Genomic DNA, 16,838 nt, shown 5'->3' with positions numbered 1-16,838 from the left:
GGAAATTACAATCAAGGTAGGATTTTTGTGTTATTCTTGGAGCAGACAGAATTTGTAAACATGAGATGGTCACCACCACAGCCAAATGACTATTTGTGCTGATATTTAAATGATTGCACTTTCATGCTTAAACTTCCTTCTGTTTATAGAGGATTCAGTGCTTTCACAAGAATTTCATTTATATGATGCAAAAGCCCATGAAACAGCATTAAGACTGTCGGACACTAAAAGTCTTCATTTAAAGCAATGGCTAGGAGTTAGTCAGCGGCTCCGTAAGGCAGGTTTCATTGCAGGTTTTATAGACTGTCAGCCCTGAAGCTGTTGAAATAAGCTCTAGCCTTACTGCACCATTAGACCATTAAAAGAAATGTCTCAACTGTTATCTAAATGATGAAATAAAGAAAATAAAGAAATGACTTTAACTCTATCACTCTGTCATATAAAAATGTGTTGTTTTATCACCCTGAAAAGCATCCTGGGTAATGTCATAGTCACCAGTTCATGTTTTTTGAATAGTATAACACATAAGATGATTAGACAGACTCCAATCTCATTTCAAGATATAGATGACAGTAGTTACTAATACATACTTAATTGTGGAGTATAGAGAGATCCATGTCAAAAGTAGTGACTATTTCCTGTTAATTACAAGAGACAGATAAACATCCGATTAAAAATGTTACATTGGCAACTTCAGTGTATCTTGTTAAAGGTTAGGTTCACATTTTTTTTTAAGTCTGTCCTAAAACACTTTCAATGTAAGTGATGGGGGACAAAATCCACAGTCCTCCTTCTATGTGAAAATGTATTTAAATGTTTATATGAAGCTAATATGAGAAGCTAATATCAGAGCTGTCCAAAAATAGTCAAATCAAGTCAAAACTTTTAAATGCATTTTAAAGTGTTCATATGTGCACCAGACTGACTTTAAAAATTGTGAAGTTATCCTTTAAACCATCCCATACAAAACAAAATCTATCACTAAAAAAAAGGTTTAAAATATATCAATAGCCAGGAAACCATTCCTGCATTCTTATGACAGATAATCTTTTGCTAGATTAAAAAAATCTCTTTTGCCCACCTCATACATAAGCAAGGATTGATGTGTATCCTTCATAGTTACAAATATTTACTTGGAGGGCCGTTTACGTCATTTAGGGTTTCTGGTGGAGACTGAATAACAGATATTAAGCGATTAAGACAGGATGACAGCCCGTTTAAATGATCAATATATGTACTCATGTATTTTTAGATCAGTGATTTATAAATCATTGATTACATACTGTAACACTGGACTGAAAAAGAGACAAGCTGAGGTCCTTAAATATGTGAAGTAGTCAGCATGATGTCAGCGTTTTACAGATGACATACTTTCTAGATGATGGAAGATGACGAAGACAATTTTCCAGGTTAGCTTGACATGCAATCTACCATCTTCAAGTTGCATTCTTATCTTAAATTGATAAACAAGGTGGGGGATTTGACCTTTATGACTACAAAATATGATATTGGCTTGTAGAAGTGTAGTATCCAGTGTAGTATTGCTTTGTTTAAAGCTTACATTTCTAAATTATTTATGAGGAAATGTTTTCTGAAAGACGTGGATGTATGATGGGCTGCGCATTTTAAGATTAATACTGTATGATAGGCATTTAAGGAAGAAAGTCAATGCCTAAGAATAACTTTTCATGCTTCACTGTCTGAAAGCATGGTGCACTTTATAGTACCTATACAGTATTTTAGCCATGAGAGTAAACATGGATCAGTGGTTTCCAAGAGATTGTAGCTACAACTAGGGACACTGAAGTCATGTTTTCTGTATATTTTCTGGGAATTTAGGGATTTCCGCAACAATTAAAATCTTAGACATTGTGGGTATTTTATAGGCGGATTCCGGTATTTCCCCACCAGAATGTTGTTCCTGGCACATGGACATGGCTTCGAAACAGCATTTAGACCTTTGTGTTCGGAAATAAAATGCATTCTGGAGACTTGAACTCATAATTCTTTAGTATTCCTAAAATCCAGGATGTGATTCTGGTATCCAAGTTGGGGTCCCAAAAGGTTCCTCGAGAAGTATCCAAGGATCAGCCCCAAAATGAGAATCAGGTCAAGTCTTGAGGTACTTATGGCCATGAGCATACTGGAATTAAACTTATCCTCATTTTGGGGAGGACACTTAGATGTTATGTCCTCAGTATTTCAGGGAATGTGAGGGTTTTAGCAGCCTGTCACTATGTGATGCTTACAATTTTGGTGGAAATCAGGTGTGGAAATAGTCTTCTAGGGTAATGATCACTGATTGCATCAAGGTATATTCTCCAGAAAATAATCAGGAAAAATGGCGGCACTCCATAGTTAAAAAAACAGCAAAAAGAATCACCTCATGTATTAATCTTTTAGATGAATTTATTCACAATCACTAGGCTGACAAATCTGCTGACGCAAAAGGCCTTCCTCTGAGCGTGTGTGACAGCAGTGAGTTCTCTCTTTCAAGGCACATTTTGAAATTTGTGTTGTGGACAGAAACCTTCTTTCAGCCATGGATGCCATATATGATGAAATGAATATTGTACATTATACTTCAGCATCAACACTGTTTTAAGGGACATGCTTTCTTTGTAACCTTTATAAAAACTAATACCTTTTTATAGTATCAATCAAGGGATAGGTTCACAATTTTTCAAGTCCGTCTTAAAACAAATCAGGTGCCCATATGAACAGTGAATGGGTTTTCCCCACTGTAATCATCCCTTCTGTTCATACTGGCTGTTAAAAGATCCCCTTCAAATGTGCTTTCAATGTAAGTGATGGGGGCCAAAATCCACAGTGTGTCCACACAGTCACTTTGTGCAAAAATGCATTTAACTGTAGCTTATATGAGGCTTCAGCAGTCTGAGTTAATCATATCAAGTATTCATATCTACCACATTTACAGTGTTTTTAGCATCTAATTCCCTCTTTTTGTTTCCCTGTTGAGCTTCGTTGGAAGTATAGTGACAAAAAGAGGAACTTTGGCACTAAAAAGACTGTAACGTTGAAAAATATCTACTTGATTTGACTCATTTGGATGACTGAAGCTTCACATTAGCTTAAGATAAAGTTTTAACTACATTTTTGCACAGAAGGAGGCTTGTGGATTTTGTCCCCATCACTTAAATAGTAAATGCATTATGAAAGGATCTTCTAATGGCCAGTATGAACAGGAGGAATGATTATGGCAAGAAAAATCTGTTTCAATTTTCATTTTGGCTCCTGACTGTTGTTTTAAGAGAGACTTGGAAAAAATGTGCACACGCCCTTTAATGATGAAATCGCATACCTCAAAGCCTTCTAGTTAGTCATTATCATAATCAAAACATACAAAAACCATAAAAGTCACGTGTATGTATCAGTATTTTTAAAAATCCTGGGTAAAACCCCGAGTGTGTTTGAAGTTTGCATTAGCAGCCTGCAATGACTACTAGAGGCTTTTAGGGACAGAAATTCCTCATAGTCTGGTGAGGGAGCTCTGTGATACTTGGGCATGAAGCTCCTATAAAGTCTGGAAAAGCTTCTCTGAGTACACACAGGCGGTTGATTTGTGTTGTCTGGGTTGGATGATTGCAGCATGTTGTAGCTCCGCCCTCGATTATTCAGCCTGGCCGACGTGCTGTTGCTGCGCAGCAAGCGAAGGCAGAAGCGTCCGAGGCGGATCGGAGGGAGGCTGGAGGAGCACAGATTAATGTTGTTGTAGCGGAAAAATACCGTCGCTCCAGTTCCACACACGGCAACCTCTGGATTAAAAAACACCGCAGTTTCCTCCAGGATCTGGACCAAGAGGGGAGGACCGCATTGAACAGGGGATACAAACGGGGATTTTTTTTCCTCACAACTGCGAGAAGTTTGTTCGCGGAGTTTCAGGAGTAGTTTCGGGTGGGCTGCCCGCTGCGCTTCTCTCTGCCCCCGGCCAGCCTGCCATAAGTTAGCCCGCTGTCCTGCTCTTCTCCTGCCAGCTGCGGTGAATCATGGCGCTCAGAGCCAGGGCGCTGTATGACTTCAACTCCGAAAACCCTGGAGAGGTGTCGGTGCGGGAGAACGAAGTCCTCACTTTGTACAGCGAACAGGACATTGAGGGCTGGTTTGAGGGGGTGAACAGCAAAGGAGAGAGGGGACTGTTCCCCGCTTCCTACGTGGAGGTGCTGAGGAGCGACGCCGCCTCCACGTTCAACAACAACAGCTGCAACACATCTGGGGACACTTACCCGGACTCCCGTTACGCCAACATCCCACCAGAAGGTTTTGACGGCTCTTATAAGCCTCAGAATAAAGTTGAGAACTTTCCAAAGCCGTCTCCTCCTGGTTTCACCTCTTTCCCAGCCCCCACACAACAACAACTACAGCAGCATCCTCCACAGCAGCAGCACTCTTACCATCAGCCCAGCCAAGGCAGTGATGATGACTGGGATGATGACTGGGATGACAGCTCCACTGTGGCGGACGAGCCGGGGACTGTGGGAGGAAGGTATCATGACTTTGAAGGCAACGGGCCATCCACTTACAGGGTGTCAACGTCCTCGATGCAACGAGGTAACGCACAGCAAGCAAAGAGCTCTGCCACAGTCAGCAGAAACCTGAACAGGTTCTCCACCTTTGTGAAGTCAGGAGGGGAGGCGTTTGTGCTCGGGGAGGCATCAGGATTTGTGAAGGACGGGGATAAGATCTGCGTGGTGATGGGTCAGTATGGTCCAGAGTGGCAGGAGAACCCGTACCCCTTCACCTGTACAATTGACGACCCCACCAAACAGACAAAGTTCAAGGGCATGAAAAGCTACATCTCCTATAAGCTGACACCCACCCACACGCAGAACCAAGTGAACAGGAGGTATAAGCACTTTGACTGGCTGTACGCTCGGCTGGTGGAGAAATTCCCAGTTATCTCAGTGCCCCATATCCCGGAGAAGCAGGCCACCGGGCGCTTTGAGGAGGACTTCATCTCCAAGAGGAGGAAAGGCCTGATATGGTGGATGAGCCACATGACCAGCCACCCTGTCCTGGCCAAGTGTGATGTTTTCCAGCACTTCCTCACCTGCAACAGCACAGACGAGAAGGCCTGGAAGCAGGGTAAGAGGAAGGCAGAGAAGGACGAGATGGTCGGGGCGAACTTCTTTCTCACCATCAGCACCCCCGCGGCTCCGCTTGACTTTCAGGAGGTGGAGAGCAAAATAGACGGATTCAAGACATTCACCAAAAGGATGGACGACAGCACCTTGCAGCTCAACGCCACTGTGGGCGAGTTCGCCCGCAAGCAGATCAGCGGCTTTAAGAAGGAGTATCAGAAAGTAGGGATGTCATTCAAGGTCCTCAGCCAAGCCTTTGAAATGGACCAGCAGGCGTACTCTGCTGGACTCAACCAGGCCATTTCCTTCACTGGGGATGCGTATGAAGCCATTGGGGAGTATTTTGCTGAGCAGCCCAGCAAGGATCTTGACCCAATCACAGATTTGTTAGCTCTATATCAGGGTCACCTGGCAAACTACCCAGACATCATCCACGTACAGAAAGGTAAAATAACAACACTGTCATCACCTTATCATTTTCTCAAAGTTGCTTTCACAGAAGCCAAACTGGTATTTTTGTAAAGTCTATTCATACATGACATCAGTACAGCTTGTGGCCAACCCTTTCTTTTAGTTTCATTTGTTTAGAGCTGCAATGATCAGTCGATTGACAGAAGATTAATTGCCAACTATTTGGATAATCAAATAGTCATTTTGAGACATTTTTTAAAGAAAAAAAAGCCAAATTCTCTGGCTACAGATTCTTAAATGTGAATATTTGTTGGTTTCTTTAGTCTTCTATGATAGAAACTGAATATCTATCTAGGTTTTGGACTGTTGGTCAGCACAAAACAACATTTGAGGATGTCACCTTGAGCTTTGGGAATCAGTGATCGACATGTTTCCCCTTTTACTGCCATTTTAAACTAATTGATTAATCAAGGAAATAATTGACAGATTAATCAAATCATCTTTTTGAACTGAAAAAAAAACACTGAATACTAAAAAAAACAAATAAGGCAACATGAAAAAGACACACCACTGAAATAAAGCTCAGAGCTACACTGGGAGACAAATCTCTTCAAAAAAAACTTGGCCAGTTATGTTCCTTATAATTCCAGGGTTCCAGTCAATTTACAATTCACCACATATGCACATATAAAATGAAAAACATGCCACCTCTGGGATCATAAACCCAGTTTCCAAACCTTCCTTTCTACCACAAGTTTGGCTGAGATACAATCAACAGGTTATAAAGTAAAGAAATAAGTGTGTTTGCTGTCCATAACAAAATAAACTGTGTAATTTGTTGCAGGAAGTTTTAGCAGTGAGGTCATAATAGTAGCTTATGTCGCTTTGCAAAACAAATAGGCGGTGTTTGCATTGGGAGATTGGTTTACATGTAGCTCCCGGTTTGTCCCACCTGCTGAGTCAAGTGGGGCAACACCCACTTGACTGAATGCTGTGTTTGATTTTCCATTTACTGGTGAACTATTATATTAATGCTTGGGAGATGGAGAATGTCCTACCTGACTTGTTGATCTCACCGCTGTCGGAAATGTAAACTTCATGCAGCTGAATCGGTTATAAATAATTGTTTTTGTCCAGAAAGTCAATGTTAGACTTATCCAGGCCATCCTCCCACATGACCCTAAGCCAATGATTGTTCTCATTGTGTGGTAAATGTCACTCTCATGAGAGGCAACACTGTTATGCAAGAGGCACAGAATTTATTGCATATGCTGTTTAGAGAGAAGCCCTCACTGTTGTTTACCATATATGAGAATGTGGCACAATTGCGACTTTCTGATGGGAAAATGATATATAAATAAAACCAGCTCAAACCAACACCTCTGATCAGGTTGAACCTGACTTACTGCTTTCTCAACATTACATGGTTGATGTGCATTAGTGCTTTCATTTAGTAGGTTTCTATTTGAATCATATGAAATAGAGCTGCATTAACGATCATTTCATTATTGGTTAATCTGTTTATCTGTTTTCTTGATTAATTGATGAGTTGTTTGATCCATAAAATGTCAGAAAATGGTGAAAACCTTTTAATGACTGTTTCCCAAAGCCCAAGATGCAACTTAAAAGGTCTCAAATTCGTCCCAACCAACAGTCCACAACCCAAAGATATTCAGTTTACTATAATAGATGACTAAAGAAACCAGAAAATATTCACATCTGAGATGCTGAAATCAGAGAATTTGGCAATTTTCTTCTTAAAAATGACTCAAAACGATTAACCGATTACCAAAATAGTCTGCGATTTATTTAAAAGTTGGAAACTAACCGACTAATCGTTGCAGCTCTAACATGATGTTGAGAGTCCTGACTGAACCAGTGTCATGTAGGACACCATACAGGCCTATACAGAATTGCAAGATTAGAGGATAATGTGAACTAATCCCTCTCATACCATGAATTATGTGCAGTCCCAGTGCTCCACCTTACTACGATCACATGGCTCTCAGATCAGGATGGGAAATTAATCTTTTCATCCAGCAGCCAGAGTGAGTCCCCCTGTGGTGTCCGGTATTTAATTTACCAGGTATATGGATTCAAAAAGCGGACTTTCAAGCCACAACGTGTGTCTTTTAGTAGAGCCGCATCTGAAGTTTGCAGTTTTTCTGTGAACTTACAGTGGACTTTTTAGTCAATGATTTGGGGCCCTGTCAGTCCACAATAAACAACAGTGGGCAAAACAGGACGGACTGTGTTTAGGCTGCAGCGGACCACAAACATCCCAGTCAGCTTAAATCAAGTTCGCCATGAACCACACATAGCCCAAATAAGGTGACAGAGCCATTTACTCAATCTGGTGTGATAAGCCAAGGCTAATTCTGCAGATAAGAAACTCTGATTTGATACCGCAATACAGAAGACCTTGCTGCAGGCTAAATGTAGAGAAAAGATGACAGAGCGCAGTGAAACGGGGCTTCAACAGCCCGAGAGACTTGATACAAAGCTGACGGGAAAAGCAGAGCATGCAGCAGATGAAAGGAGAGTCACATGTTGCATATTGAAATCCAGAATGACTTTGATCTCATCTTGCATTTAATGGACTGAGGCTCTATTTATTTTAGCCCGGTTGAGCCAGTTTTTTTTTTTTTACGCTTGCATTCCTTTTTCACTTAATCATTATGCAAGCAATGAATACACTCCTAGTGACTTCTTATTTTTGTGGAAAGTAAAAGACAAAAACACATAGTCATCCCAGGTTATCCGTCTCCGTCAAAACCTCTGCAAGCAAAATGTTGGTGCAAGCACTCACACTACCGGGCCTTCTGCTGGTCTATACTGTGCTACTGTCTGCTCCAGGCTATAAACATTTATTATGGCGCATAGTGACGTGATATATTGGGGCAGTTAATGAGCCTGGACTAGATTAACCCTTACATTAACATTCTATTCAGGTCAAATTTGAACCTTTTTTTTACATTTGAGAGCAGTAAAAACACTGTAAACACCTTTTTTTTAGCCAGAAATTTAATAACTTACTTCTCCTAAAGTGGCCTAGAATATACAAAAACGAAAACATGTCAACTTCTTCTTTATGCAGCTCATGCATATTTTTGTACATAGAGGCTTTTCCGGGTTAAATCTGAAGTGTATTTATTTGTATTTATTGCTGTGTTCTTCACATTTACATTTATTCAAATCACAATGCTCTCTGCAAGCTCCATTAAGGATTCATCACCTGTTTATTAATGACCGATAAGGTATTTATGAACAAAAAAATAGATTTGCAGACTAATTACGAGGGGTGTGCACAGTTCGAAGAGTTTAATATCATAAAAATTCCCCCCTTTCATGACAAATGAATGGCTGCTTGTTACACAAATAGCCTGCATGTTTCCAGGTAGTGTTAAATGCAAATATACCTGCTGCAGAAGGTACTTGACATTCACCTTCTAAAGTCTACTTGTAGTCTGCTCGGCTCAAGGTCTTGTGGGATCGTGCGGCGCTTAACAGCTGTTAATACTGCAATTCATTGACTGTAATTATGCAGACAGGTACCTGAAAGAATTTGCAACCTTTGATGAAACAATAAACACTGACAGCTTGTAGTTCGCTGGCAAATCTTTGTGTGAAGACAGTATCACCTCCCGTAGTCTGCTGGTGTCTTCTTCTCCCTCTTTTATATATTTAAAAATACAATCCCTGTTTATGTCAATCCCATGTGTCGCCAGGTTTTAATACACCTTCCTTGATAAACATCTGGAGGAAGTATCCACAAGTGCTATTCTTCTATTATGAAGTGAGGCTTATTGCTGTACTCTTATAGTTTGACACCTGTAGAGAGGCTAGGCCACATCCTCTGTTGTCAAAGACCAAAGTGCACGTTTCCACTACACGAGTGGTCACACAGAAAACCGTTTGGCCCAAGTAGGTCAGGTGGGATTGAAATAGTGCTGTGTTCTTGAATTGGTTAATTAAAATTTTAAAGCCATCCAGAAAGTGAAATGGTTACCATGGCAGCTTTGAAAGTACAGGTTGAGGCTAATAAGCTTAACGTCCTCCTATTTAGGAGGTTATCTGTGTCTCTGGTGGCGGTGGTCTTGCAGTCATATCGCAGCTATTTAGGAGAAACGCGTCAAAGCAGCTCTTATCGGTCTTATCAACAGCTGATTTCCATTTTTAGCTGCCTGTATCTGTCTCATTGGGACTTCAGACTCCAGACAGACGTTTTTTTTTTTTTTAATATGTCCTCATGGAAATGAGCGGGGAAATGTGAGCTTTCCCACAGAGGGACATTGAACATCACTCTATTGATCTCTACCTCTACAGGGACTCCATTAGCCATTGGCGTGGAGTTTGGCTGGGACAATACTAGCTCAGATATGATACATTTCAAAAACATATTGAGCCTCACATCATTTATTTTTACCTTAACCTGATATTGTGGCTTTAACTGCATTAGGGGCTTTTGTTGCTCTCTGCTTATTTCAAGCTCTTGACAAAAAAGGGAAGGGAGGAGAAAGCTGTCATAAATGTTCACTGTTTATAATCCATAAAGTAACTTTTCTTTAGAACAATGCTCTTATTCTGCGTTATTAAAGCACAAAGGAGAAGTTAATTGAATATCTTTGACTGCGTATGGTTTGGTCTAAAAATGGTGCACATATGCAGAAGTGAAAACACACATCTCTCTTTTTTTAAACACAGCTCACACCGTCTTTGTTTCTCGAGAATATTGTAGAACAACCAGTTATGCCGCACTGTACATTCTTGTTCAAACACTCGCTCAGTGTGATAATATTGATCTTGCCTTTGGTGCTACTTTGAGGACAAACTTTCTGTTGACTTTAGACCGACGCATATGTTCACTTTAGCTACAATAATAGAGCACCACCCACTTTTAAGTTTGCTTAGAAGATTATTTTAGTCGGTAAAAATGTTCAGACAACAGGTGTTATGTTTTAGAGATGGTTTGTGTTTAAATCAAACCGACAAAAACTTAAATTAAAGGTCATATTTTCAGGAAAGAACACACACTGATGAACCTGAACGCAAAGATGAGTGAACTCAATCACATTTACATACTTAACGCCTGTAATTTAATCAGTTTTCTTAAAAGACTGCATACAGGAGACGACATCCTCTAAAGTATGAACCCAGTAGGAAGGGACAGTAAGTAAAAGCATTCTTTCCCATGTTGATTTTCTCTATTCAGCACATTACAAAGAGCTCTGTTTTGTCTGATCTCATCACAGTTTTATCACAACATGAAATGATAAAACAATGGCTGGCAAGTAAGGGAAAGCACCGATTTTACAAGGACGTCAGGTTTTCCCGCTGAGTCAGCAGCCTTCAGTACGAACGCTGCGGGTCCGTCTGGTATATAGTTACATAGTTCCATTTAAATGTCCTCTAATGCGCAAGTGGAACGACCGAGGTGGTGGAGAATGATGAGATGGGTATTGCCGCCGGTTGTTCGGGTCACAGGCTCCCAGTAGCTGCGGTGTTGTGTAACCAGGGATTACGTAAGAGCTGAAACTGCTGCCTCCAGTGAGCCCAGGACGGCTCGGTGCCATCTCCACACACCCAGGGAGGATTTCCTTTGAGGCGTTCATCAGGCTTTTACTGTGACACTGCAAAATATCACTGTAGGCGAGGGACGCCAATCATAAATCTTCACAGGTTCATATAAAAGAGTTTAAATTGATAAAAGTTTAGGGGAAATACTGGCTGTGACTCAGGAAAGCAAAGATGACTGAAGCAAGAGTTCAATGAGACATTGAATGCAATACTGCATGACTTAATAATCCCAAAGAGGATCTATTGTAGAGAAATGGTTTTTTTTGAATTGGTTATTGTTGCAAAAAGGGCTCCAAGATGTCCGGCCAAATAAGCTTCAAAGAATTTAGTTTGGAATTGAAAAAAAGGTTTTTAAAAAAAGATTGGGGTTTTTTTGTATTTAAAGATTTGAAAAAGTTTGTTTCTTTCAGGTTCAACTTGAAAACAGTCGACTGAAACAATTAGTCAGTTAATCAGTTAGTTGTTAAAAGGAAAATGCCAAACATTTGCTTCTCAAATGTGAAGATTTGCTGCTTTTCTTTGTCACATATGACAATGAAATGAAAATAAAAGGAAATGTCGTCAGGTTTTGGACTTTTGTTCAGACAAAACAAGCCGAGATAAGATTCACTTCAATTTGGGCTCTGGGAAACTGATTCACAATCGTTTAATCAAGAAAATATTCAGCCAATGAATCAATAATAAAATAATCTACTTGACAGACTCAACGTTTTATCGGTGCTTCTGTTTTTGCAGGAGGTCTGCGTAGCTTACATACAGCCGCTGTAAAAACGACAAGGCTCTGTATGTTACAGTTTGCTGACACCATATTTTATGACTGAACTCTTGCCTTTCTCATAAAGTCTCCATGGTAACAATTATTCCTCCTTAGTCCATTAGTGAGCTTTTAAAATGCAGGAAGCCAGAGACCTTTAAGGTACAGTAAACACCTTTGGGATTGGCATTTAAGTCTTTGGACAGCTGTGTTTGTTCCTGTCTCTCTCTCTCTCTCTCTCTCTCTCTTTCTCTCTGTCTCTCTCTCTTCTACCCCCTGTCTCTCTTTCCCTGTTATCTTTGCCTCTTTTTTTCTGTCATGTTCAATCTGTGTTGCATTAGAAGAATTTCAAAGATCTGGGTTAAACTGCAGCTGAGGGAGCTACAGTACAGCCAGAAGGCAGACTGGGCACAGTTTTTTTTTTTTGGGGGGGGGGGGGGGGGGGGGGGGGGGGGGGGCGAAGAAATGTCTTTTTTGGAGGCTTTTGTCAGCATATTTCTTTTCTCTGTGTGCTGTAATATAAAGCCTTTACATGTTGAGTGCTGCAAGTTTTGAAGAAAAAGGCATCCGTAAAGATTTTTTTTTGTGAACTTGGCTTGGACATCGAGATGTTGCTTCAGTTAATTAGTAAAGCTGAATTTAAGGGTAGTCAGAAGCCAAAATAAATGCATGGCTGGGTCAGTGTGTAATCTGTGGTCTTGTGTTTCAGGAAACAATCAGTCTGAATCAGACCTTTAACATGATGCTATGACTAAGCTCACATAATGACTAGAAAATCTCATGACAGGCCAACACAGGAAGTTTTGCTGCATGCCTTAAAGGCACAAATCCCACCTTCGCATCCCGCCCTAAAGCCAGCACTGGGAGGATTACGCTGTCTGTCAGGGTGTTGCTCTCATCTTACTGCATGTCGTCTGTGTCATTCTGAAAGATTACAACACGTCAATGTCGACACTCACACACATTTTAACATCACACCTGCAAAAAAACCCAGAGTGTGTCGGTTTCTGTCTTACTACACATCGAGCCCCTCAAAGCTGTAACCACATGAACAAGGAACTATGAGTGTGTCATTTGAAATTTAATTTAAAACACACGAACAATAAATCTGAATAATTTAAAAGCTGGAACTGAGTAATGTCCAGGTTTTTTTTTGTTTTAAAAATGACTGAATCAATTATTTTTAAGAGTCATTTGTCACTCAGTTAATCAGCTAATTGTTTCAGCTCTAAACATTTGATTAACAGTCTTGTTGTTGCACTCGCTTCTCTGTTACACGAGCAACAAGACTTCTGTCTGTACCTCCTGTATGTGTTTGGAATATCACAAAGGCTGCAAAGCTAATTTAAAAAAAAAAAAAAGGAAACACATTTCAAACATCCTGTCTTTGTCCTGGAAATCAAGTTATAAAGCGTATAATTGCTTTTGAGAAGAACACGCTTTAAGAACCTTAATAAACACTAAGAAAGGATGTAAACATTCATACAGTATATTAGCATTCATGTCACATCCCCGAAGCAATGTGTCTCTTTCTTTGGCTGTCCTCGCCGCTTCCAGCTGTGACATATGAATATTTTTAAGTAGTTAGTTCAGACAGGAGGTCGTGTCCTGTCAGTGTCTCTCGCGTTTCAACTTAATACTTATTGCTCATGACATTTCTTCCTTTCCTTAGTCAGAAAATGTCATCAGTTTGATAAGTCATCTGTCATGAGCTCCTGGTGTGTTGACCCTGCCTTCCGCTCCCATCGAACCATCTGTCTGGAAAGTTGTAGGCTAATTTCTCGGTTTGGCACCAAAATGGCCGAAGGCTCATTCTGCAGCAAGCAAAACTCGGCATTGTGGGTTTTCTTTAGGGTTTTTTTTTTTTTAAGAGGAAGCAGCAGCAGTGACAGTTGACTGTGTGAAAATGGGAGGTTTTAAGAATCATGTCTTAGTCCACTCACACCACAAGAGTCCACCACAGCGACAACTTCCTGGTGGTGTGGAAACTACATGTGCGATGTGTGATACAGTGGAGTGTACTGTCAGTAGTGAAGCAGGTACTGAAGTCATTAAGGTTTTACATATAAAATATAAAATGAGTTTATAAAATATGATGCTTTGTTATATATTAAACCACCAATTAGTAATATAGAGTTTTAATGTAATTGATTAGCTCCACCTCGACCAATTACAACAGTAAAATGCTATTTACATAAAAATGCATCAGTAATAATAATTCAATAATAATATTTTATAGTTTATCACTCACCAGAGTGAGTACTTTTACTTTTGATACTTCAGTTATAGCAAAGTACATTTTGATAATACTTACATATGTTTACTCAAGTAATATTTTCAATCTAGGACTTTTGTTTGTCAAGGAGGGTTTTTATAGTGTAGTGTTGCTACATTTACTTAGGTAAAGGATCTAAATACTTACTACAACTAACCTTTCCGGTAGTGCTCCTCCTCTCTAATACAAAGACAGAGATCAAAGCTATGTCAACTGCATTCAAAATGAAATTGAAACACAGTAATAACCACTCAGTGACTATAATGGGAAATATCTTATATGCAAAGTAACTGAAATTTTAGAATCAAACATCCCCCAAAGAGTGTAAAACCTTTAAAGAGTTGTGCTTTCGTAAAATTATGTCTGAATGATCTGAAAATGTCAGACTCCAAGAATAGCCAACAGACTTGTGCACATGAGGTAGGCAGTTGCCCGTGTTAATATTATGTCCTTGAAGTTGCCAACAACCTTGGTAGATGGTATCAAAATTGCCTTAAAAGGTTGTTTAGAAAAGCCTTTTAAGTGACATAATGTGAGGTATTTTTAGAGTCAGAGCCCACTCACATTTCCCAACTATAGACACAGATGTGGCTCTGGTTCTCAGGGAGTTTGGAACAAATTGTTCATGCTAAGAGTCTTCAAACTATTTTGGTCTGTTCCTTAAAGTTATAGATTTACTGTCAAGCTCTTGATTCTGTGTAGCAAAGAATATTCAGCTTATTATTAACTTTCCCGTTAAGGAGTCTGAAAGTTGCATAACTTTGAAAAGTTAAAGGTTAAACTTAGGGAAATAAAATCTGATGTCTTAAGGAACCTACTTTTGGGCTGTTCTCCCACACTGGTTAAAAATGTCTAAAGAGGACTTCCCCTGTGATTGAGCAGTGATAAATAAAAAGGTGTGGGTGTTTTCTCTTTTATAGAGCATGCATTCTCATAAAGGAGTTTAAAAAAAGGAAACACAATAACAGTAATACACGTGGGAAAGAGAGGAAATCATTAGCTAACTCTCCGTTTCTGCTGTCTTTCATCCCCAAACAGGAGCCCTGACGAAGGTCAAAGAGAGCCAGAAGCACGTGGAGGAGGGCAAGATGGACCGGGCGCAGGCGGAAGGCATCAACGAGCGCTGCAACATCATCTCCTGCGCCACGCTGGCTGAGATCCAGCACTTCCACCAGATCCGTGTGCGCGACTTCAAGGCGCAGATGCAGCACTACCTACAGCAGCAGATCGCCTTCTTCCAGAAAATCACCGGCAAGCTAGAGGAGGCCCTGCAGAAATACGACAACGCGTAACGGATCGCTCGCGGCAGCCCGTCGGTGTAGACCTTGGTGATCAATGGCCATGCGCCTCCCTCGGCCAGCCAGTGGCGTCGTTTGGCGGAGAACAGCCAGAAATCACACACCGCTGAATGCTGTTCATCCAGCAGGGAGGGACATTCAAGGAGATAACGCTCCAATAATAATAAAATTTCAACCAAATCCAGGGTTCTGTGTGTGTTGGCCACATTTTTTTTTGGGGGGGGGGGGGGGGGCTGGATGTCCTTAATTAAGAAAGGACACTTAATACAACAAAGTCAGGCCAACTTTTAAGACTTTTTATGCCTTCAGATTTGATAGGACTCAATGATAATGATGGTGCACCACTTGGGGAATAAAATCTAATCAATGTTATGACCTGCAGAGAGAGAACCTTTTATCCGCTGCTGCAAGATCTCATATATCAAGTGTTTTTTTTGTTTTTTTTAGCCTTATAACACTGTTTTTAACTGACTATTGAAGTGACTGCCACTCCAGGAGCAGCCATGCTCTCGTGGCTACCACACTGCCTTCTGGAAACACTCAAGCCCTTCCTGGTATCTCTCTCTCTCCTCCTCGACAAACAGGACAAAATGTTTACAGTCTCCACGCTGAGCAGCCACCGTCACCACTGTCTCGCTGTGCCTTCAGATTACGTCTCTCTGGTCATTTTTTGTTACTAGATACTAAAAAAAAAGCTTTATATACTGTATATGTAGAAATATATTCTATTTGTTTTTACAAAGCTACAAATTTTGCAGTCTTTGAAAATAAAAAAAAAAGAGCACTGTGCTTTGGACGAGAGCAGTGTCGGGAGATAATATTGTTCGATTGTGCCGTTTTCCCAGAGGACCCCGGGATTTGATTTTCAGCGCACGCACACACGCACACAGTGTGACAAAGTCAGGATCAAGAGAGGATTACCTGCTTTGACGAGAGGAACCCATGCCTTACACATGGCACAGCCAGTACTGTCGCTGGTTTTAAGCTTTCAGAATGGTAGGGATGAGTGTAATGAACACTTTCTATGCCTGATACCTGAATTTGTGTCGAGAAAAAACCGTTGGTTAGTTTTGGGATAGTGTCAGAGGAAGGCTGTTTAGAGGGTAGAGGGTTCCTCATCTGTTTTTATTAATGCAGTCTTTCTAATAGACAGTTCAACCGTTTTTAACCTTCATGATGTTGGTTGCATCATGAAGAGATTGATGTAGAAGCAGAGAAGCAAAATAAATTTCACAGAAAGCTGTTTGTTGGTCCTGTGTGTTTCTGTGTCAAAGTATTGAGTGTTGAACTGACTGATTGGACTGATCACATTCAGAATACAGTGAACAACATGGAAAAAGTGCAACTATATATGTGCTGACAGGTTCATTTGACCTCTCAATGGCCTTTCAAAATACCTCAGATGCATACTGTGGCACGTATAC

At 40.5% G+C, this 16,838-nt stretch overlaps 1 protein-coding gene across 1 annotated transcript; it reads left to right on the top strand.

Annotated features, from left to right (window-relative positions):
* Window positions 1-3,293: 3,293 nt before the first annotated feature.
* snx18a (sorting nexin 18a) lies at window positions 3,294-16,657 on the top strand. The gene is made up of 2 exons (XM_042420877.1): window positions 3,294-5,544; window positions 15,155-16,657. The coding sequence occupies exons 1-2, from the start codon at window positions 4,008-4,010 to the stop codon at window positions 15,406-15,408; spliced, it is 1,791 nt and encodes a 596-aa protein (XP_042276811.1). The 5' UTR covers window positions 3,294-4,007; the 3' UTR covers window positions 15,409-16,657.
* Window positions 16,658-16,838: the final 181 nt, after the last annotated feature.

Source organism: Thunnus maccoyii, chromosome 9, assembly GCF_910596095.1.
Source record: "Thunnus maccoyii chromosome 9, fThuMac1.1, whole genome shotgun sequence".
Taxonomy (NCBI): domain Eukaryota; kingdom Metazoa; phylum Chordata; class Actinopteri; order Scombriformes; family Scombridae; genus Thunnus; species Thunnus maccoyii.
Note: the sequence above shows the minus strand (reverse complement) of the source record. Positions and strands in the feature narration are given on the sequence as shown.